Here is a 22,730-nt window from a genome sequence, read left to right on the forward strand (position 1 = left end):
CAGGCAGAGACAGCAAGGACAGAGTTTACAAAGGCTGTTGAAAAATGGCACAAAACGAAGTAGGAAGCCCATGAAATGAAAAGAACTGCATCACAGGACGGCGAGCATGTCCCCATGATTCACCGCAATCCATTAAAAAATACATTTGTTGGAAAAGGAGAGACGAACTTCATATACAGTAAATAAAGATACAGTAGGTAAAATTTTGGGTCACTTAACCTTTCAGTTATTTTATAGTATGGTGCACTATAAGTTAAAACAATTCATCTAAACTGTTCCTGAATTACTAAGGCTATGTCTACACTACAAGCACTATAGCAACATAGCTGCAGCTACCCTGCTGTGGCACTGACACTTTCCACAGAGGCAGAAGGAGTTTTTCTGCCGCTGTAGTAAATTCCCCCCCCCGTGAGAATTCTTCCATCCACCCAAAGGTGTAGATACTAGGGCTTAGGTCAGTTTAACTACATTTCTCAGGGATGTGAATTTTTCAACTAGACTGTACACCAGGAATCAAAATTATGCTGAAGTCTAAACATGTTAATATACCTACCCCTGGAAATTTCCACTACCTGCGTCTGACGAAGTGGGTATTTACCCACGAAAGCTCACGCTCCAAAACGTCTGTTAGTCTATAAGGTGCCACAGGATTCTCTGCTGCATGTTAATATAAACTGTTTAAGAACAACTTCTCATTTCACTTTAAGCCCTTACTACACACTCAGAAAAATTAATCTCAAAGCATTAATAAACCAAAAACCAGCTGACAAAGGGCTGGTCTATACTGAAAATTTACATCTGCATAGCTAAGTCTCTCAGGGGCATGAAAAATCCACACCCTTAATAGATGTAGCAAGGCTAACCTAACTGAGTGTAGACAGCACTAATTCTTCCATCAACGTAGCCAGCCATCAGAGAGACGGATTAATTACAGAGACAGGAGAACCCCTCTTGTCGCTGTGGTGAGTGTCTACACTAAAACACTGCTGGTGTGCAACTATCATTTTAAGTATAGACAGCCTAAGATAACAGGTTTGTTCTTCTCAAGTACCTCTCACCTCTTCCTTTTCAGGGTTAAAAATTAAATATGATCAGATTTGTGATCAACTAAAACGGTGCATCTGGATGGACAATGTGCATAAAAGTACTAAAAGATTTTTTTTCCCTAAAACACCCTCAATATTTTAGTTTTGAATGCTCTTTTTAAAAACCTTCAATTAAACGTGTAAAAGATATTATTTTGACATTAATGTCAAAAAGATAAATGTCAAATATTTCCATTTTAAATCAATGTATTGATGTTAATGCTAGCTGCATTTACAATTACTTCTTTCATCATATAACTAAATACTTCGGAGACCTCCATTCCCCAAAGGCCTGAAATAAGTCCAAATGGGGAAGTCCTCTAAATTATGTATTATGTTTGCTTTGTCCTACTTTAAACCATATTTTCTTTGAATTAATCCAAAGTGAAAATTGATTCTACTCCTCCTTCTCCAATTAGTAATGGAAGAAAATTCCAAGAGCACTGACGACTTTACAGCTTAATACTGAACTCTTGCCATTCCGGCTACAAAGGAAACAAAAAACTCAAGTCAACAAACAGTAAGTTAAAAATTAATTCCTGAAAACAGGAATGCCAAGTTTCACAGTTCACATGTATGTTTTAATACGTTTTAGACTAAATGATACAGATGTAATATTACGCCACTCAAAATTCTTGGAGCAAAGAAGAGACAGGCACAATGCAATAAAACACGTTATAACGAAGATTACACTGGCTCACCTAAGAATTTGTTTCAACATCTGACTTTGTGAAGCTGCCTATCGCAATGTAGTAAAACTTCAGGGCCTGATTTTGAGAGAGGAAGAGCACCTATAGAGCCTATTAGCTTTAAATGGTGTAGTGCTCAGTACATGTGATAATCAAGTCCTTTTCATAAAAGAACAAGACAAATAAAATGAAAGGTTTAGAATACTTACGATGTAGCCTGCATAGTCTTCATTTTCAACAAAGGAATCATGAAGCCAGATAAACTCCTCGTGTTGCCGAACAACAGAAAATTCATTTTGTTTAAAATTTGGTAAAGAACTCTGCAAAGAAGGGGGCTTTTTTCAGATTTAAGTATTCAGATGTTTACACTACTATATAACGTCCTATAATCTCAATGCTGAAAAGTAGTCTACAACTAGAAGAACAGTAAAACAACCTTAAACTCTACTAAAAGTGAGCTGCATCCTGAGTAACAATTTAACTTCTAAATGTTTTGTAAAATAAAAGTTATCTATTTTATAGTACTAACATCATGAAAAGACAGTACCAACAAGCAATCAAATCAAGCTATAAATTACATAGAAAATTAAAATGTAAACCTGAGGCAGAACATACTACTATCCTGAAGGACATTGTTCAAGTCTGTAGTGAATAATGGCGAAAACAATGTCCAACACGCTGAAGAATACAAGAATGTATAGAAAGGCTCCAACAGCAAGTCTGCCAATAATTTAACAAAGTGTGGGAATCACAGGGCAGAATACAGTAATCTATAGAGAATCTCAAGTAAGTTCTCGTAAGTAAGTTATGGTTTTACCTTTTAAATCAACATTTTTTGTGTATACAACTTGAATTTTCTTTGTTGATTACTTGAGGCTGACAGTGTATTTTGATGACAAACTGTTACTTTCTCATTTTTTAGTTGATTTATTATACTTAAACATCATCCAGACACAAGGCTGGGTTTACCTTGGTATGAACAGTGAATTTCACTTTGTCCCTCTCGCTAAGAGCATCTGAAATATCCACTTGCAGGGCAGCATCAGTCTGGAGATCTACATTTATTGCTCTAAGCTAAACAAAGAACATCAGTTTAGATTTAATAAAAACTAAACGAAAATAGCACTTCATTTCTCATTTAGCATGAGATGATACTGCACTAGTGGGCACCCTTATAACAACACAACAGATGAGAAGAACAAAACTACAAAACATAAAAAATATAGCCAGTGAGAAAACAAATCCCAAACCACATTTCTTGCGGTGCACAACCATGCATGGCCATTTCATTCACTATGCTTCTTTGTTTGTGCCCTATTATTAGTATTTGCATTTCTTGTATATTGTTTGTTAACTTGCTCACCATTCAGAAAAGCAAAATACACTGTAAATTTTAAAGATTCTCAATTCTAAACAGATGGATTTTTTTCCTAATTTTTACATTATTTTATTATTTACAAACACACAACTCTAAAGAGCATGTAATATGAATGGATAACTTTAAAGGTGCCCTTGGGAGGGAGAGGGGAACAGTTTACGCCTTTTGTTTCTTTATGGTATTCAAAGGAATTATTTATTTTTTAAAAGTTTTTTCAAAACTTTTTTTTTTTATTATTAGAAACTCTCATCTTGTCTACCTTAGAGAAAATGGATGCCCAGAGATATGTTAGATAGGATTATTACAAATACTATCTCATTAACTGACAGGATATTTTTATTCAGACTGCATTAAAACTCCTTTTGTTTCTGACATCTATTTTTAACTAAACACCCCAGGCCTTTAGTTATGGGCTGAGAAAGCTAAGAAAAATTACCTCCAACTTGCCAGGAAAGGCCAGACTTTACATTACTGATACACCTCTACCCTGATATAACGCAACCCAATATAACACGAATTCGGATATAACGTGGTAAAGCAGTGCTCCGGCGGGGCAGAGCTGCGCACTCCAGTGGATCAAAGCAAGTTCGATATAACATAGTTTCTCCTATAACACGGTAAGATGTTTTGGCTCCCGAGGACAGCGTTATATTGGGGTAGAAGTGTACTTGTAAGGTAAAACAAGATGAGAATTTTGAAACCATACACTTTCAGACCTTTATACAGAAGCAAAATGGGCATAAACTCAAAATTGTATTTATTTCTACTGTAGGTCATATGTAGAGTGGCTCTAATTTGAGGTTTCAATAAGTCAGCCTGAAGATTCTCACAATCTATTAAGAGAAAGTGGATCTAAAGGTTCAATTTAGGCCAAATTTTTCAACAGTTAAGTCTGGACCCACAAAGACAAAATTCACAGTCATGGCAGAAACTGTGGATCAGGTGCTTCACTCAGTCTAGGGAAAAACTAAAGCCAGAAGAACTAGATGGGGGACTTCAACTTGAGTTCTGTGGCTAACAGCACTCCCTCCACCAACTAAGTCTCTCAGTAGGTGCCAAAAAAAGAAGACTGTGGGCTCTGAAGACAAAACAGGGGTGAACAATGGCTGCTGCCTTGCCTCTAGATTATATACTCCCCCACCCACAACTGCAGAACTCTGGGGGAAAAAAAAAAATTCAGGGAGTCACTGCTGTTCCTCATCTGGTAGTGACAGAATAAAGAGGTAAGAATGAGATCAAAGGAGAAGCAGGATCTAAATCGGGGTGGGCAATAATTTTTGCAGGGAGGGGCCACTCCATGAATTTTGCTAAGTCATCACAGGTCACACATGTCTATGCTATTAATGGGGGGGCGGGTCTGAGAGGCAGTTTGGATGCAGGAGGGAGCTCTGGGCTGGTGCAGAGTGTTGGGTGCAGGAGAGGGTGAAGGGTATGGGCTCTAGGAGGGAGTTTGGTGCAGGAGGGGGCTCTGGGCTGGTGTAGGGGATTGGGGTGCAGGAGGGGGTGCAAGTTCTGGGAGGGAGTTTGGGTGCACGAGGGGGTTGTGACCTGGGACAGGGGTTGGGGTGCAGGATGGGACGCGAGGTGCAGGCTCTGGCCAGGAGGTGCATACCATGGGCAGCCCTTCCAGAGGTGTGCAGTGATGTGTCAGCAGCAGCAGCTGGCTACTTCCGGGAGTGGCATGGGGTCACGGCAGGCAGGCAGCCTGCCCTGAGTACCCTGCTGCGACCCAGGACTTTTAGCAGTCTGGACTCGGAGATCATGAGGGGGCAGGTTATATTCCTTTCCATCAGTGTGAGGTTGGAAACTCAGTCCCACTGAAGAGAAAATGAAGGGAACTCTGAGATGAGCATTCTATACCTTTTCAATGGGACTGGATAATCTAGAGTTATGTCCTTAATTCACTCTGTAGATCATTCATAGAATAAAGTAATTTGACACAAAATCTCTCCTCTAGTCCCTTCACGTGCAGGACATGGCTTGAATATGCAGGAGAAACTAGAGGACTGGGGCATTAGTATCCTTTTCCTTTAGAGATATAGGTCTCATGAAACTTATCAAAATTAAAAAGATTTATACATAAGGGACGCTAATATCTATTTAGAAGTAAGTCTCACCTTATGCAATTTTGCAAAGCACAGGAGACATGATTAAATAGTATTTATTACTGTTGTAAATTCACACTGAGTCTGGATCAGAGTTCTCATTCAAGGTTTCAGTTCCTTAATTATGGAAAGGAACAAACAGGCACCCACATATTTTAAAAGTATGAAGGTTACTTTGAAACCTTCTCATGCATCACTATCTAATTACACCATCGCTAATTTTTAGTTATTTGCAGTTTTATATTTGTGATATTCATTTTTGGCTATGAGACAACTGGCTAGTTGTTTTTGTACTTTATGCTGAAGTGTCAGGTTTTATAGCAAAACATTCTTTCATACTATAACCACAGAGCAGCTTTTTCATAAAAAAAACTATATATAAAGACTGCAAGTCAAGTGGCAAAGTCCAAATTTCAAAATGGTTATGAAAATACTATCTCATGTTGTGTCACTATCAACTCTGTAGCATGTAAAAACAAGTGTATAATTTTCTATGGTAGTCTCCTTACTGCTATTAATAGATAATTTGTAGTACAGTGGGTAAAAGACAAATTTGGATTATTCAAATAATACTTCTGTAAACTGACTTTCATGATGACAGAATGAAGAAAAATCTGTTTTGTATAGTTTAATGCCAGAAGGGACCATCAGATTATCTATTTTAATCTGACCTCCTGCATATCACAGGCCATTAAATTTCACCTAGATACTCATATTTTGAATTCAGTGACTTCAGTTGAACTAAATTTAGTTCTCAGGAGACTAAACTGTTGTGTGCTATAGGCAGAGAACAAGAGAGATGAAGGGCTTGTCTTCTCTACACGGGTAAATCAATCTAAATTATGCTACTTCAGCTATGTGAATAACGTAGCTGGAGTCGACATAGCTTAGGTTGTCTTACCCCGGTGTCTCCACTGCGCTGTGTCGATGGGAGACGCTCTCCGGTCGACTTCCCTTACTCTTCTCAGAGAGCTGGAGTACCGGGGTCGACCGGAGAGCGCTCTGCCGTCAATTTAGCAGGTCTTCACTAGACCGTCTAAGTCGCCGTGAGGTGCCACCAATCTTTGAGACCTCTGTAATGGCAGGGAATTGATTAGGCAAAACATGCCCAGACGATCCAAGCAGACCATCGACACCCCATCCAATGGCAAAAGTAGAAAAAAAGCCAGTGTCCCTGCCAATCTGTACTAACTTGCTTTGTTTTCTTTCACCATCTTTCCAAAGAGTCACACAAAACTAAAAAGGGTGCAGTGTAGAATTCTAAGGTTCAGTACAACAGTGCTTTATACAATGCTTGCAATACCAAAGCAATTTTACTTTTACATTTTTTCCACTACATTAATGTCAAATGTAACTTTCTCAACACAAGCCACTATTTTAAGGACAAAAGAAAATACGACAATTGCAAACAGTAAGAAAACACTGTTGTGATGGACGGCTTGCCCAACAGATACAAATGTACTTCCTCTATAAACCTTGGAGAGTTTAACAATATGTTAAATTATGCTACGTTGCTTGCCTGGCAACAGGACCACTTTCATTTGCAAAGGTAATGAAGCATTCTATAAATGGTATCAAAGACAATCAGAAAGCTGAAGGAACTTTGTGAGCCACTGTGCGACAAGAATAAATTCTTTGTATTTTTGGGTATTAACTCAAAAACAATGCTGTCATGCCACAATAGTGAAGAAATTGCCCTACTCCATACATCACTACTGGAAAGAAAAAATTACTACCCACAAATGGCTTATTGATAGAGAGGGGAAGGAGAAAGAAAAACCTGAGATACACTGCAGACATTCACAGAGATGCTGAAAATCTAAACCAACAGGTTGTGAAAAGCACTGGCAGCCTGATTTTAGGGTGGGCATGCAATTACGCCAACCTGTACATAGTGTTTCTATACATCAATTCATACTTCATGGCCACCTAGTAGAACTTCTTGTAAAGCAACTAAAATCAGTTACAGAATCACAAAATAAAAGCTATTTTCTCTACTTTGAGCACAAAACCCCCCAGCTTTTATTTGAAATAACTGGAATACATTGTGGAGGCTGAAAATAAGAGTAACTGCTCTTGGGGTATCTCAGAGAGAAGGAACCTGATCTCAGAAGAGGTTGGGTCAAAAGTGAAGTAACATCTTGGGCTTTCTCTCAAGGGCAAAGTAGGTTTCAAACACTACTGTGAGGAAGCTGGCACAGTTGAGTCAAACTACTTGCGGAATGCCAGGTCTCGTTATGTCATATCATTTACAGTAGCATCTATACATCCATTGTTAAAAATGTAAGAGCACTGTTGACATGACAGTGTCTGAACTCTAAAGAGAGAAGGGGTTGGAGATAAACAGTGAGGAAGTGAATTAATCTCATCAAAGGCTGGTGTATAGTCCTTCATTACAGAGTGTGTGATGACCTGTGCAAACACAGGAAGCTGATCAAAAAGAAAAATGGCCCAGGGAAATACCAACTTACAAAAGAGCACTTGTTTTTACTATTGCCACAGAAAAAGGGCTGCTATGGTTTTTAAGACTCAAATAGCTGAATCTGAGACCAGGTCTACACTACAGACTTATATCGCTACAACTATGTCACTCAGGAGTATGAAAAATCCACACCCCTGAGCAATGTAGTTATACCAATCTAACCCACCAAGTAGACAGCGTTATGTCAATAGGAGAGCTTCTCCCATCAACATAGCTATCGCCTCTCATGGAGGTAGATTAACTATATCAATGCGAGAAGCCCTCCCATTGCTGCTGTATATGACAACAAGCCCTTTGGAATAGCTTGCCTGTGCTCCTTTCATTTATGTTTATATTATGATCAACTACTGAGAACCTGCAAAGAGGCCTGGTAGTTAATGCTGGGGATTTAGATTCAGAATAAATGGGCAATGAAAAACAGGATCTGAAAGTAACATCAGCTGAAAAGTTAAGGGAAGGGATGGTGATTATGTTGTTCTGTAATAATTAGTTAGCACCAGAGGGAAAGGGAGAGAAAGAAAAGAGGCTCCTACTGGCCACTTTAAAAGGTATACTTGGAGAGCTGCTTAGTCAAGACCCTTGACTAACACATTTATAAAGGTATTAAATGGGACAGTACTTATGAACTCATTACTTGGCCTGCTAAACCCAGGGTTGTGAGTTCAATCCTTGAGGGGGCCATTTTGGGGTCTGGGGCAAAAAAAATAGTTGGAGAATGGTCCTCCTTTGAGCAGGGGGTTGAACTAGATGACCTCCTGAGGTCCCTCCCAACCCTGATATTCTATGATTCTATGAATGTTTGATTACTACAGGAGCTTGTAGCAGTAGTGGAAGGGAAAATACAGGATTTTCCAAACAAGATCTGTCTATTGGTATATATATACAAAGACCTGCAACTATGGCCATTGTCTAATGCTTCTAGATAGACTGCCCTTCTCTGTTCTAGAAATACTACACACATTCACTCTCTCTTGCTTCTGCAGTGTCTGGCATTATAAGTGCTCACTGATCATTCTCCCCACTCTCCCTCTCTTATTTACTCTGCATTTTTCAGTAGGAACACTAACAAAGGCTCTACAATGCACTTGCCAAACAGTGCAAGTCCACAAGAGTAACAGTCCTTCCTGAAATCTTAATTGCATTTTATGCTTCATGACCAAAACCAATTCAATCTTAACATGTATGCCTACACACTGTTATTGGTCAAAATTACCTGTTGCCCTTTAAAAATCCAGCCACTGTACTTAACTTTATGCCAGATGTGTCAAATATATGGATGTGCATGATGTATCTTTGTGGTCTACATGGCAATTTCAGAATCTCAGCTTTCATTTTAAGAAGTTCCTAATTTTTATGGGGTTGTCTAGATTAGCTATCACATTCTAGCTAACCCCAAACCAAGCATGACTTTTCCCCCTCAATCTAGCTGGTCAAGATCAATTCTTCCTAAGAGACTGACTTTAAGCCAAAACAATATGAACAATGGTTACACAGGTTTCAGTGCATCTACATTGCATTTTTCAATCAATATAGTTAAACTAGTACATTTTTCTAGTATAGAGAAGGTCTAAACAGGGAAGAGGAAGAGAAACAAAGGGCAGAAATAGGTGCAAACCCAATGGTTAGAATATTTTCCAGCTGATACTGAACACAACGAGGCACCAAACTAACAGTAAATAATTAAACAACAAAAATTTGGTTACTAAAAGCCCTAGTTACACACATACTGTAACACAAACCTCCCATTGCTATCAGTGGGAGGTATGCTGTAGACTGAAAAGGGAAGATAGTGTTAATTTATTACCTAGGCCCTGGCCTATAATTAAAGATGGAATTCAGTGCTCTCCATCAAATCTATCACTCCTGCTCAACGGAACAGAAGATTTAAGAAGCACATGTAAGAGAGAAGAAAAGATCTGAGAACTATTATAGATGCAAAATATGAATCTCCCTACAATACAAATGAACCTGGATTAAGCTACTTTTTAAAAAAGGCTATTTAAAAAAAAAACAATAATACTTGAACAGAGGGAAGAGAGGAATAAACAACAGGCTAAAGTATACTTGTTAAACTGTGTTGTTTCTATCCTAGTAAGAGAACAATCCCAAACCATAACTGCATTTAAAAACCATCAAAACAAATCGGTGTCCGTAATGGCATTTAGACACCCGGACTGTTATGGAGGAGAGGAGTTATGACCAGGTTGTACCACTAGAACTAAGATTAAGGTAAAATGCACACAGCAGCCCAAGTGAAAAATGCCGCCGCCACCATATCCCCACCCCATACCCCAGTGTGACGGGCTCAGGAACTCGCAGATCAGACCCCACAATCCAGCCACAGGAGCCCGGATCCTGCAAAACAGAACCGCCCCCCGGCCCAGGGACCCTCAGGACACAGCCACCGCCCTCCCCCCGGGCGCCAGGCGCCGGCAGGGCCCGGTCCCAGGTGCCAGCGGCCCGGGAGCCCCCGGGACAGGTGCACTTACTCCTCTGTCCTCTTCGGAGAGGAAATCTGGGCCGTCGTCCGAGCCTTCCTGCTCCGGGGGGAGACAAAGCGTACAGGTTAGTGACCCGACCACACACCCCTCCCGCCCCACTCCCAGCGGCGCCCAGACACCCACCATCATGGCTGCTCCCAGCGCTCACTCCCTCCCTCCGCAAGCGCAGGCCCAGCCCGCCAGGCAGCCTGGAGCCGAGGGGAGGGGCCGGGCGGAGCTAACGCGGGAGGCGGGGGCTGCTGCTGGGCTAGTGCGGCCCCCCTGTCACGCTACAGAGGGGTACAGACCCGCCGCTCCTGTGAAGAGCAGGAGGGTCGCCGAGAGAGCCGCTGGGGTACGGCTCTGGGGCGTGGCTGGCACACACGCGGCGGGGGTTGGGCAGGGTCTAGGGAGCGCTGAGGCGAGGTTAAGGCCTCCGTAGCCAGACAGGCGGCACTCCTGCACAATGCTGCTTACCGTCCCTGTGAAAATGTACACCTGAGTTCCAGTCTGGATTTGGGTAACTTTGAATCATAGTCTACCTTTCTCTGCTGGACTGACAAGCTTATTATTAAATATTTGTTCCTCCTGTTGACTATAAGCAAGTCACCATTAGCCTTCTCTTTGTTAAACTGAATAGATTAAGATCCTTGAGACTGTCCCCATAAAGCCGGTTTTCTAATCCTTTACTTCGGCTTATCTTTGATCCCTCTCCAGTTTAGCAACATCCTTCTTGAATACTGGGCACCAGAATTGAACAGAGTATTTCAGCACCAGTGCCAAATGTAGAGATAAAATAAACTTTCTGTTTTTACTTGAGATCCCCCTTTTTTATGTGTTCCAGGATTGCATTAGGTGTTTTGGCCACAGCATCACAACGGGAAATCATGTTCAGCTGATAATGCACCACAATCCCCAAACCTTTTTCAGAGCCACTGCTTCCTAGGATAGCATCCCCCATCCTGTAAATTTGTCCTACATTCTTTGTTCTTCAGGTCAGGTGCTCCTTCCACCCCAAGTCTTCTTTTTTCAAGATTAAACATGCCCAGTTTGTTTAACCTTTTCTCATAGGTCAAGTTTTCTAAACCTTTAATCATTTTTGTCCTTCGGGACTCTCTTCAATTTGCCAACATTTTTTTCAAAAGTATGGCACCTGGAATTGGACACAGTACTTCATCTGAGCCCACATCAGTGTCAAGTAGAGTGGGACAATGATCTAGAATGTCTTGCATACAACACTGGACTTAGTACACTGCAGAATGATACAACCTTTTTCACATCGGCATCACATTATTGACTCATTCAAATAGTACATGATCAAGTATTTAAAGACTGAATCATAATACTATGCACAAAAGGCAGAGTTAAGGTGGCTGAGGGAACTTCAACTGGCAATTCCTGGCTTTTGAGGACTTAAATGTGTAATCTTAACTTTCTGTTCAGTTCAGGTTCATATACTGTGCTCAGCGTTGTGTAAGGTGACCAGATGTCCTGATTTTATAGGGACAGTCCCAATATTTGGGGCTTTGGCTTACATAGGTACCTATTAGCCCCACCCCCATCCTGATTTTTCACACTTGCTGTCTGGTCACCCTAGCACTGTGGTATCTGAGGTAACAGAGGCCTGGTTTTCCGAAGTGCTGAGCAGCTGTGGGTAGTTTTTATTAATAGAATATCCAAGTTTTTAAAAGAATAAAGAAATTATATAAACTCAAACTGTTGCCTAGCCCTTGCAGAGCACCCTGGTTTTTGTAAGGTTCATACATAATGGGGAAGTTTTACATGACATGAACATATCTGAACCAAGTGCATCAACTTTGTATATAATTTCCTACATTTCTTCAAATGAAAAATGAAGAAACAAAGACATTTATCTATTTGTTGGACAGTACCAGAATGGTTTGTACTGTGCAAAATGTGAAATATATGAGACAAGAATCCTTGCCTCATTCCATGCAATATCAGATGGAAAGAGGCAGTACTGCAAGGAAATACTGCCTCCTTCCCTGGCACTTTCACTCGGTGAGGGAAAGGAGCTGGACTCACTATGTATTTTCTCTTGCCCTGTTGACCGGCAGAAGACTGCAATGGACAGCTTCCACCCAGGGAGCTAACATTTAACCAAAAACTCCCACCCACAGGTGCTGGCTTCCTCCAGGGCCTGGGAGTGCTCAACACCCCCGCTCTGTCTCCAGACCCTGCCCCAAACCCCCACCCCACCCTGCCTCTTCCCACCTTTCTATCGATATCTTGCATGACACCTTTTAGATACAAATTATGATGTTAGTGAGTTGGGGTACACTGACCTGGTCATGCCAGCTGAAACTCACTACCAGATACCAATAAGCCCCTTTCCCTCTTGCATGGGAATGCTGTAGGGTCATACCCGCCTCTCAGCCCTCACATTATTTCTGCCCCTCCCCCAAACATACATCCTCCCCTTGCTCCTCAGTGCACCAATACTCTTCACTCCACTCCCAAGCATGGATGATAGCTGCAGAGTTCTCCCCCTTTCCACATCTGGTGTTCCAAGATGGACGAGAGAGGAGCAGAGAGCAGCCTGACCCATATTTCAGAAGAAAGGAGGGAGGGAGCAGAGCTGCCAGGCTCTTTCTATTCCTTCTACCCACCCTTGTGAAAATGGCATCAGCTCCTTCCTTTCCTCCCTTCCCTCCCCAAAAACTCCTGCCAGGAGAGCTCTGCCTGCATCCTGCAGCAGTTCTGATTGGCTGCTATTCCCTAGAAGGAGAGGAAATGCAAAAAGCAGCAGCTTGTCCATTAGCCTGCCCCTGCCATGTTACACTTGGGCTGGGTGTTGGACATTATAGGTATGGTGACCATATTTCCTTAAACTAAAAAAACACTGGGTAAGAGATGGTCAGTGCTCTGGGGAGGTTACTTCCAGTACACAAAAAAAGGTAAGGTAGTTTCATATATTTTATATATACAATAAAAGCTTTGTTATCCGGCATGTTGTGGAAATGGGGTGGGGGGTGCCTTTTAGTCAAATATTCTGGTTTACTAAGAGTTATGCTTACCAATGGAATACCAATTTTCAAAGAATTAGAATATAATAAAATGAATAAAGTATAAAATAGTATAGAGGTACTCACTAATCCAGTAGTAGTACTGCACTGCAGAGTGGTTGGTTTCTTGAACCACTTAGTTGTATACAGGTAAAGTTTTCTATACAGTAGGTTATTATCTTATGACACTACATATCACTATGGGCAGTGCATGACGTACACCCAGATCACTAAAAATACACTTAACAGTAAAACTATACTGAACATAATTTAATCTTTCTTTGATGATTCAGAAGGCACTTCACAATCTTGTAGTGCCTCGGGGTCATCATTATTGACATCAATTATCATTGTAGATGTAGAAGGTGTGGGAGATTGGGCTGAATCTGCACTGACCCTGTGCCACACCCGGAAGCTGCTTTTTTGAATAAATCCCTGATATCAGCTTGATTAATTGTCTTCTGCCTCTTTTGCATAAAAGTAGAGCGCAAAACGTGCAACTGCATAACCTCCTGAGCAGTATAACATGGCTGCCTTTCTGCAAATTTAATTATTGTATCAAAAACTGAAGAAGCCTTTCGCAAAGTTATTTTGTCCTCTTCACTAAAATCTTCCTCTTCACTGTCTCTATCAGTGTTCTTTGACGTTTCAGGATTCAAAACATTCTCTATTATTTCTGTATCAGTAACAGTATGTATCACTTCAACCTCCTTGTCAGCTTCAGTCCACTGTTATATCTCACTTTCATGAAGTTTGTTGATGGGGTGTGAAGAAGGAGTATCCTTCACCATTTCAAGAATTTGTGCTAATGTATTTTTTCTAACTTTTACTTTAAAGCCTTCAAATTCCTCCTAATCAGAAAACACTTCTGCACATATAACACTAGGCCACAATTTTCTCCAAGCTCTCCTTAATGTTTCACTTTTAACAGAATTCCAGGCACAAGCAACATTAGAAATGGCATCTTTTATGTTATAATGAGATTGAAAGTCCTATATAATGCCTTCATGACTGATAAACTTTCTCAGGAAATCTCTTCAGTAATAACATTTCATATTCTGGATAATGCCCTGATCTATAGGTTGAATCAATGAAGTAACACTGGCAGACAGGAAGATGGTAAAAATATTACCAGACATTAACTGTGTTTCATGAGGGTGAGTGCTACAATTGTCTAGCAGTAGAATAGTTTTGCTATCTTCAGATAAGCCTGTTTTTCTAAAATGTTCTTTCACTGCAGGTACAAAAACATGATGAAACCAATCATGAAAAATTATTTGTCCATCTGTGAAATATCTTGCGCTTTGTAAACAAGAGGTAAATATGCAACACCTTTGAAAGCTCTAGAACAATTATACTTTCCAATCACTACAAGTTTTATTTTATGCGAGCCTGCTGCATTAGCACACGTAAGAACAGTTAGGCGTCTTTATTCTGCTTAAAATCAGCAGCACTAGATTCACGTGCACCTACTAGGGTAGAATTTGGCAAGCATCGCCAAAATAGGCCAGTTTCGTCAGCATTATAGAAGGTAGATAGTGTTCAGCAATTAAATTTCTAAAAAATTCACAATATTTTTCTGCAGCTTTGTGGTCAGCCAATTTATGTTCACCAGACACTGGTAGTTTTCTAATACCATGACAAAGTTCAAAACATGAAAGCCATCCATCAGAAAATGCACATGGCTCAGACAATTGCATTTGCTTATAAAAATCTTTTGCCTTTTCAACAAGCATTGGGCCAGAGATAGGGGCACCCTCCAATCGTTTCAATGAAAACTATTAATATAACACTGTCTAGCTACTCTGATTTAGGCATACACAGAACAGCATTGTTCAACAGCTTTATTTGACTCATAACTAGCAAAAAATGGGAGCAGTTTTCCTTTCTGAGCCTTGATGTCATATATTGTGGATGAGCCAACGTTGTACTCTTGCATCAAAACATTTTTATTCTCACCCTCTTCAAGATATGTACAAATATGCGTTTTCTGCTTTAATGTCAACACAACTCTCTTACACATCTCTCCTTTGCTTTTTGTTGGTATTTGGGATACCATAACGGTAGGGTGGCATTGATATTTTACGATAAACACAAGACAATACACTGAGTAATAAACGGACCGATTACAATGGCAGATACAAATAGAAAGATCATCATTCAGCTCTTCTTGGCTAACTCAAGCGTAGTCCAACTGCTCTCAGAAATACTGAGGTCCTGAATAGCTTTGGCATCGATTCCGGTTAGCTTCAGCATCAGTCCTGATTACTACATTGAAGATTAGGGTTGCCAACTTTCTAATAGCACAAACCAAACATCCTTGCCCCGCCCCTTCCCTGAGGCCGCACCCATGCCCTGCCCCTTACTCACTCCATCTCCCCTCCCTCCATTGCTCACTCTCCACCACCCTCACTCACTTGCTAATTTTCACTGGGCTGTGGCAGGAGGTTGGAATGTGAGAGTTTGAGAGAGATTTGGCTGGGAGTGTGGGCTCTGGGGTGGTGCCAGGAATGAGGGACTTGGGGGGGCCAGAGGGGGCTCCAGGCTGGGGTGTGGGACCAAGATGTTCAGCATGTGGGAGGTGGCTCCGGGCTGAGGCTGGGGAATGGGGTGTGGGAGGTGGTACGGGCTCTGGGATGGGAGTGTGGGTTCTGGGGTGGGACCAGAAATGAGGGGTTCAGAGTGCGGAAGGTGGATCCGGGCTGGGACAGAGGGTTGGGTGAAGGAGGGGCTGAGGGCTCTGGCTGGGGGTTCAGGCTCTGGGGTGGGGCCAGGGATGAGAGGTTTGGAGTGAAGGAGGGGTCTCAAAGTAGGGCCTCAGGTGCAGGGCGGGTATAGGGGATGGACTCTGGGAGGGAGTTTGGGTGTGAGAGAGGGCTTGGGGCAGGAGTTTGGGGCACAGGAGGGGTTTCAGGGTGCCAGATCCAGGTGGTGCTCACCTCAGGTAGCTCCCCGCAAACAGCGATATGTCCCTGCTGCTCCTAGACGGAGGTATGGTTAGATGGCTCTGCATGCTACCTTCGTCCACAGGGGCTGCCCCCACAGTTCCCATTGGCCACAGTTCCCAGCCAGACTCAGTGCTCGGAGCGGGGTGGAGGCAGCGAATGGAGCCCCCATGGCCGTTCCTCCACCTAGGAGCAGCAGCGACATGTCACTGCTTCCAGGAAGAAGCACGGAGCCAGATAGGGAGCCTGCCGGTCCCGCGCTAACCGGACTATAAATCGGACTTTCAATGAAAATCAGAAATGCCGGTTTATAGAACTTTGTGATTGGTTAAGAGCCAGATAACAAAGCTTTTACTGTATGTTCATATATTTTATAGTTTCATATATTTTACTTACTATTCAGTAGTTACTGGCATTGTTCCTTGTCTTGCTGCTGCTCTTCAGAGTGTGAAGTCTTGCAGGGCTGGCCCCCCAGAATGTTTCTCCACACCCTCTAGGGGCGTACACGCCACAGTTTGAAAACCTCTGGCTTATGGTGTTGAGATAAATCATCACTTAATTAATCCAAATCCTTTTTTTTTTTTTTTTGCTCTGTGTCCTGGATGGTCTGAACAATAAAAAATGGTTTTATTACAAGTAGAATAGTCTATTTAGAATAGTCTATTCTGAATAGCATTCAAGTCATCAGTTGGCATCCATAAACAAGACAAATGTCCAGTTTGCCCCCCCAAAAAATTGTGATGTCTGGGACAGAGCTTAAAAAGAGGATTGTCTCAGCACAAATGGGACATAAGGTCACCCTTATTATAGGAAGGAAGCCCAGCAGTGGCAAGCTGGCCGGAGCAGCGACTGTGAGGAGCTAGAGGGGAGCACAAGGCAGCCAAAGGCTTGTGAAAGATCCAGAGAGGATGGTCTGGGATTAGCTATTTGGGATAAAGTAGGGAAGAACCATGGGTGGTGGGTATAACAAGTCAGGGAAGACTTAGTCTACCCTGGTGCTGCTGCCCACTTGCCGCAGGACACCTGGGCCACAGTAAACCTGCTCAACTCCTTCCCCAAAGCCCTCACGGCCTGCTGCTGCTGCTGCCTGTCTGCCATGTGTCCTCCACTCCACCTCCAGAGGTTCCCCACTGCTCGCAATGTCCCTCCTCCTCAGGGACAGGGAAGTGAGAAGGGACACAAAGTCAGCAGTGAGCAGGAGAGTGAGGAGGCTCAGCCTGGTGCTTGGGGAGCCGGTGGCTTGGCCGGGAGAGGGGGCTGGTGAACCAGCCTGGCGCTGGAGGGAAGTTCGGGGGAGGGGGCAACGGCTTGGCCCAGTGTGGCTGGGTCAAGTGGGCCAGCGCTCCTCCAGTCAGGGTTTCTCCTGTTGGGTAGGGTTCAGGGCTCCGGCATGTGGGGGGCTGGGGCAGCGGGCTAGCCTCCCCAAAGCGGGAGTTCACCCACCGCCCATGGGAAGAACCCAAAGTGTTGACTGGATTTTATGCTTAGCTAGAGGACCAGTTTCAGGAACATCTCCCCTCTCTCGCATCTCTCATCCAAAGGAAACTGACAATGGATAGGGTACAAAACAAGCAGGGCTGGCTCTAGGCACTTGCTTGGGGTGGCATAATTTCAGAGCCAGCCCTGAAAACAGGAACAGGTTTATTGGACAGACAACAGTTAACAAGGGTAAAAATAACTCAGTTAAGTTAATAGATAGGACTCCCAAACTATAACCGAGAAAACAAGGGAACCAAATACAAAGGGCATGGGCTGTGACAAAAAGGGCTTAGTTCCCTTCCCAAAGTTGACCCTAGGTAGGTTAGATGGAGGACAAATAAGTCTCTACCATATCCTGCAGCTTTATCCCTGGCACCGGCACAGCAGGACTGGCTCCGGACCCAATCCAGATGGTAAGGCAGGGCCTCTGGCACAGGCTGATGGAAGCTCTGTCTTGTTCTTCTTGCAGCTCTTTTTCCCTGCATTGTCATGGGTGGATGTCTGAGGCAGGATTAGAAGGGCAGATAACAGTTCATTCTCGCATGCAGGTAAGAAACCCTCCCTACAACCCTATGCATGGTACTAATGTCCATCCTTCAGGGTAAGCAGTACCACACTGCAACACTCTGCTTCTTAGATGGGTGGCAGCAGCACACTCTGCCTCCAGGTTGGGCAGCCCCATCTGACAGACGTGCTGACCCTTTTATAATGTACAGTTGCTGGACAGATTACAGGTCAGGTGACCTACCCAGTTTCCCACCTTGGGGCAAAAAGGGCACCTAAGGTGTAATGGGCTGAGGAAGAAGGGCAACCAGTATGGACTCCTTGTTGTTAAAGAGATCCAAGATGGCGTAAGGGAGATAACTGTAAAATAAAATTTTTCTCCCTACAAAAGGTGTCCCGGGGGGCAGAAGGGAGTGATAAAAAAGATCCTGTGAAGGGTGAAAGCTAAGCCCACAGGGTGGGCAGAAGAGTACTTGAAATTACGGCAGAGACAACAGACCCTTCAGGAAGGACAAGCTGGGCCCAGTTTGAGACTGGGGCAAAGATTTTCTGTTTTGTTGTTTTGGACTTAGATTCCCCAAAAAGGGTAGACTTTTGTTAGTAGCTTGGCCACAAGCGCAAGTCATCACTAAAGCAATAGGGTTGCCAATTTTGGTTGGATGTATTCCTGGAGGTTTCATCACAAGACAATATTTAATTAAAGATTAATCTTTAATTCCTGGAGACTCCAGGACAATCTGGAGGGTTGGCAACCCTAAAAAGTCAGGAAAGCATTCCAGATGGTATTAGTGACTGGGTGGAGTCACAGAAGACCGAGGGAAAACTGAGGCAAGCTGCTGCAACAGCCCACTATGTCAAGAGGGGGAGGTCTGGAACAATAAGTTATAGGTGATAAGATTTTGAGACTTGGCAATATGTAGTGTGGTGAACTTGCTGGAGCTGAATCAGCTATTTCTCTTTTCCATCTGCTCAGGAGGAGGATGGGTGGCGAGCACGGGAAGATCTCATGCTATTTAGAAGCACAGTTAGACAGGGCAACCCGGAGCGGGGTGGAAAGTGGGGCAATTTGCCCCAGGCCCTGGGCCCCCACAAGAGTTTTTCGGGGCCCCTGGAGCAGGGTCCTTCACTCGCTCCAGGGACCCCGGAAAACTCACAGGGCTGTGGCCCCCAGAGCTTCTTCCATTCTGGGTCTTCGGTGGCAGGGGGTCCTTCCGCTCCAGGGCAGAAGGACCTCCTACCACCAAATTACCGCTGAAGCGGGACTTGCCGCCGAAGTCCTGGGTCTTTGGGGCACTTCGGAGGCGGGTCCCAGAGCGGAAGGACCCCCTGCCGCTGAATTACTGCTGAAGCAGGGGGCCCCCTGCCGCCAAAGACCCTAGGCCCCCTGAATCCTCTGGGCGGCTCTGCAGTTAGGAGAAGTTGGTCATGAAGGCAGAGTGTCTGGCACCTGGGAGGAGTGTTGTGCTGAATCCAGTTGAGGACTGGGATCCATCAGGTATTAGGATCCGTACAGCTTTAGAAGCTGAAGCACCTACAGCATTTGCCTCAGCTCTGGTATAATCTGGCATGCCACCCATAGGCGCTGATTCCATGGGTGCTCCAGAGGTGGAGCACCGACGGGGAAAAATTGGTGGGTGAACAACCAAGCTCCTCGACCCAGCTCGCCTCACCTCACCTCACCTCACCTCCACCTCCTTTCCTGAGTACACCGCATCCCTGCTTCTCCCCCCAGCACTTGCTGCTGTCAACAGCTGTTTTTCAGCATAACAAGCTCCGGGAGGGAGGGGGGAGGAGCAGAAACACAGCGTGCTCAGGGGAGGAGGCGGGGAAGAGGCAGGACTGGGGCAGGGATTTGGAGTAGGAGTCCAGTAGGGGCAGGGAGGAGGCGGAGTTGGGGCGGGGACTTTGGAGAGGGGGTTGGAATCGGGGCAGGAAGGGGTGGGGCAGGGGTGGAGTTGAGTCAAGGGCCTGGGTGGGTCGAGCACCCAGCGGTGCCAGGAGAAATTGGCACCTATGACGCCACTGAGGACTATTTCAAGTCAAGGGTTAGCGTAACATAGCACAAGTGACCCTTGAGGGGCAGATATTTACATAACACCAGGGCTAGAATTTAACCCACATCTCCAGGATTGCAGTTCAAAGAACTACCATTACGTTACCCCTTCTTTTTCAGTTTCATATCACTGACTGTCAGAGAGCTGTAGTGGCTAGAACTTCCACTGATCATTCAGAACAGTTCTGCAATTAAGCAAGTAGGTCTTGCAGCATCTCTGATTTGTGCTCCTTATTGCTATCACATGCGCAACATCAATACATACATGAATGATACTATTCAGCTACTAGGTTCTGCCTTTGGTAACAGAGTACAACCTCACTGTATCAAATCCCTGGGGATTCAAGCCATTAGTTCATTATAGCCAGGGGTTGGTTAAAGTGAAAGATCCTTGCCAGGGGTGGGGCAACTGACACCTCAAGCTCTGCAGTGGGAGCTGAGAGCTCCTCCGGGCCCACAGCAGTGGGAGTGGGGGAAGGCTGACATTTTCTCTGGCCCCACAGAGATGGGGGCGCTGATAGCTCCTCTGGCCCTGGGGCAGCAGGAGGAGATGACATAAAAGAACATGTTTTCACCAGAGAATTCAGAAATCAAAAGAAAATGTTGAATCTTTTGTAAAAGTTTTTCATGCATTGGCTGAAAACTCTTATTTTGGGGGACTGCAAAACACTAAAATATCAGAGATAGGCTGGTTGTTGGTTTAACAGACTGTCAAGGTTCCCTCCCCACTCTGAACTTTAGGGTACAGATGTGGGGACCCGCATGAAAGACCCCCTAAGCTTATTTTTACCAGCTTAGGTTAACAGTACGCTGCCACTACCAAGTGTTAACCAAATATTTAGGGAGAGCCACTTGGAACTCTGCCTTCCCCAAATATCTCTCAAATCCCTAACCCCCTTTTTCTGGGCAGGCTTGAGAATAATTCTCCCCAAACCCTTACACTCTTTCCCTAGGAAGACTTGAGAATATCCCCTCACCACTTAGTCCTGTGAACACAGATCCAAACCCATGGATCTTAAAACGATGAAGAATTAATCAGGTTCTTAAAAGAAGAATTTTAATTAAAGAAAAAAGGTGAAAGGAGTACCTCTGTAAGATTAGAATGAAAAATAATCTCACAGACAATCAGATTCAAAATACAGAGGGTTTCCCTCTGGGCAAAACTTTAAAGTTACACAAGGAACCAAAATTTATCCTCCCTCTTATTTGCAAAAGAACTCACAAACAAGAAAATAAAAAATAATCTAATACATTCCTTCTCTAAATACTCACTACCCTATGGGAGTGGGATGGCTCCTTCTTTCTCTGTGTCCGACAAAAGCACACACACAGCACAGACAAAAGACTTCCCCCCCCTTCCAGATTTTAAAGTATCTTGTCAGCTTTTTGGTGGTTCTGGTCAGGTGTCAGCTAGGTTATGGGAGCTTCTTAACCCTTTACAGGTAAAAGAGGAATTAACCCTTAACTGTATGTTTTTGACACCCCCCCCAAATCATAGACAGTGCTGGACCACACTGGCTGTGATTTCTTCCTAGAACTTTAGGAGAAAACAGAATTAATAAGACACATGCACCTTTACATATACTACTGATTATGTAAAAACTAACAATATTTTTCACATTTCAAGGACGATTTTAACCAGTTGATTCTGGGAAACTTTCATGGGAGAGTGCATCAGCCACTTGGTTAGAAGCTCCTGAAATGTGTTGAATTTCAAAATAAAAATCTTGGAGAGCTAAACTCCACCGAAGAAGTTTTTTGTTATTGTCCTTGATAAAATAAATAAAAATTCTGGAAACTAAAAGGAGAGGGAAATGGAAATAGACAATGGATAGAAGAATGAAAAGAAAATACAGAGAGCAATAAAATATAAAAATGGAAATAGGCAGAGGTTAAAAAGATTAATTAAAATAGGAAATGGCTCTGAAAAAGCCCACAACTGTTCAACTGAATCAGAAATCATCCTGCTATGCACTAGCTAGAATCAGAAGGCATCATGGCATTTACTAGCTAGTTTACCTAACTATATAATATTATCGGTGTTACCTCACCTTTCTGTCTCCTTTTCTGTATTATACAGCGCTAAGTATAATGGGGACCCTGTCCTGACTAAAGTCTCAATGTTCTTGTGACAGGGTGTTGAATAGAGATCTACTAGCTGACTCAACACTCAGATCAGTTAAGCATTAAAAAGGGGGCCGACGAGCTAAGGAACGAATTATCCTGTTAGCTGAGACGGTAGTTAAAAAGCACTGGAAGGAGGTGCAAGAGGGAAAGGAAATAAGAGTGTGAGCACTCTCCCTTCTCCTGGAGAAAGGGCTGAGGACTAGGGAAAATTATAGATAAAGATTCTGCATAGGACTGTGGGGGTGTTTCAGTGGAGGTAATATAAATAAAACTCACAGAGGTGCTAACAAACAGAAAGCATCTAAGGTTGCTTGTGTGAAATGTCAGGACAGGAATGGAGGGTTCCTGTTTTGAGTGGGGGCTTGTCCAGAGTTATT

General features: G+C 43.4%; 1 protein-coding gene across 1 annotated transcript in view; it reads right to left on the bottom strand.

The window, feature by feature from the left end:
- The window catches only part of SNX6 (sorting nexin 6), a 52,887-nt gene extending 42,434 nt beyond the window's left edge, over positions 1–10,453 (bottom strand). Inside the window, exons 1-4 of the mRNA XM_032791630.2 lie at positions 10,364–10,453; positions 10,229–10,276; positions 2,744–2,848; positions 1,984–2,094 (exon numbers count right to left, since the gene is read on the bottom strand). Coding sequence (XP_032647521.1) covers positions 1,984–2,094; positions 2,744–2,848; positions 10,229–10,276; positions 10,364–10,369 — 270 coding nt within the window. The 5' untranslated portion in view covers positions 10,370–10,453. The remainder of the gene's footprint in view (positions 1–1,983; positions 2,095–2,743; positions 2,849–10,228; positions 10,277–10,363) is intronic.
- Positions 10,454–22,730: the final 12,277 nt, after the last annotated feature.

Source organism: Chelonoidis abingdonii, chromosome 4 (assembly GCF_003597395.2).
Source record: "Chelonoidis abingdonii isolate Lonesome George chromosome 4, CheloAbing_2.0, whole genome shotgun sequence".
In the NCBI taxonomy this organism is placed as follows: Eukaryota; Metazoa; Chordata; order Testudines; family Testudinidae; genus Chelonoidis; species Chelonoidis abingdonii.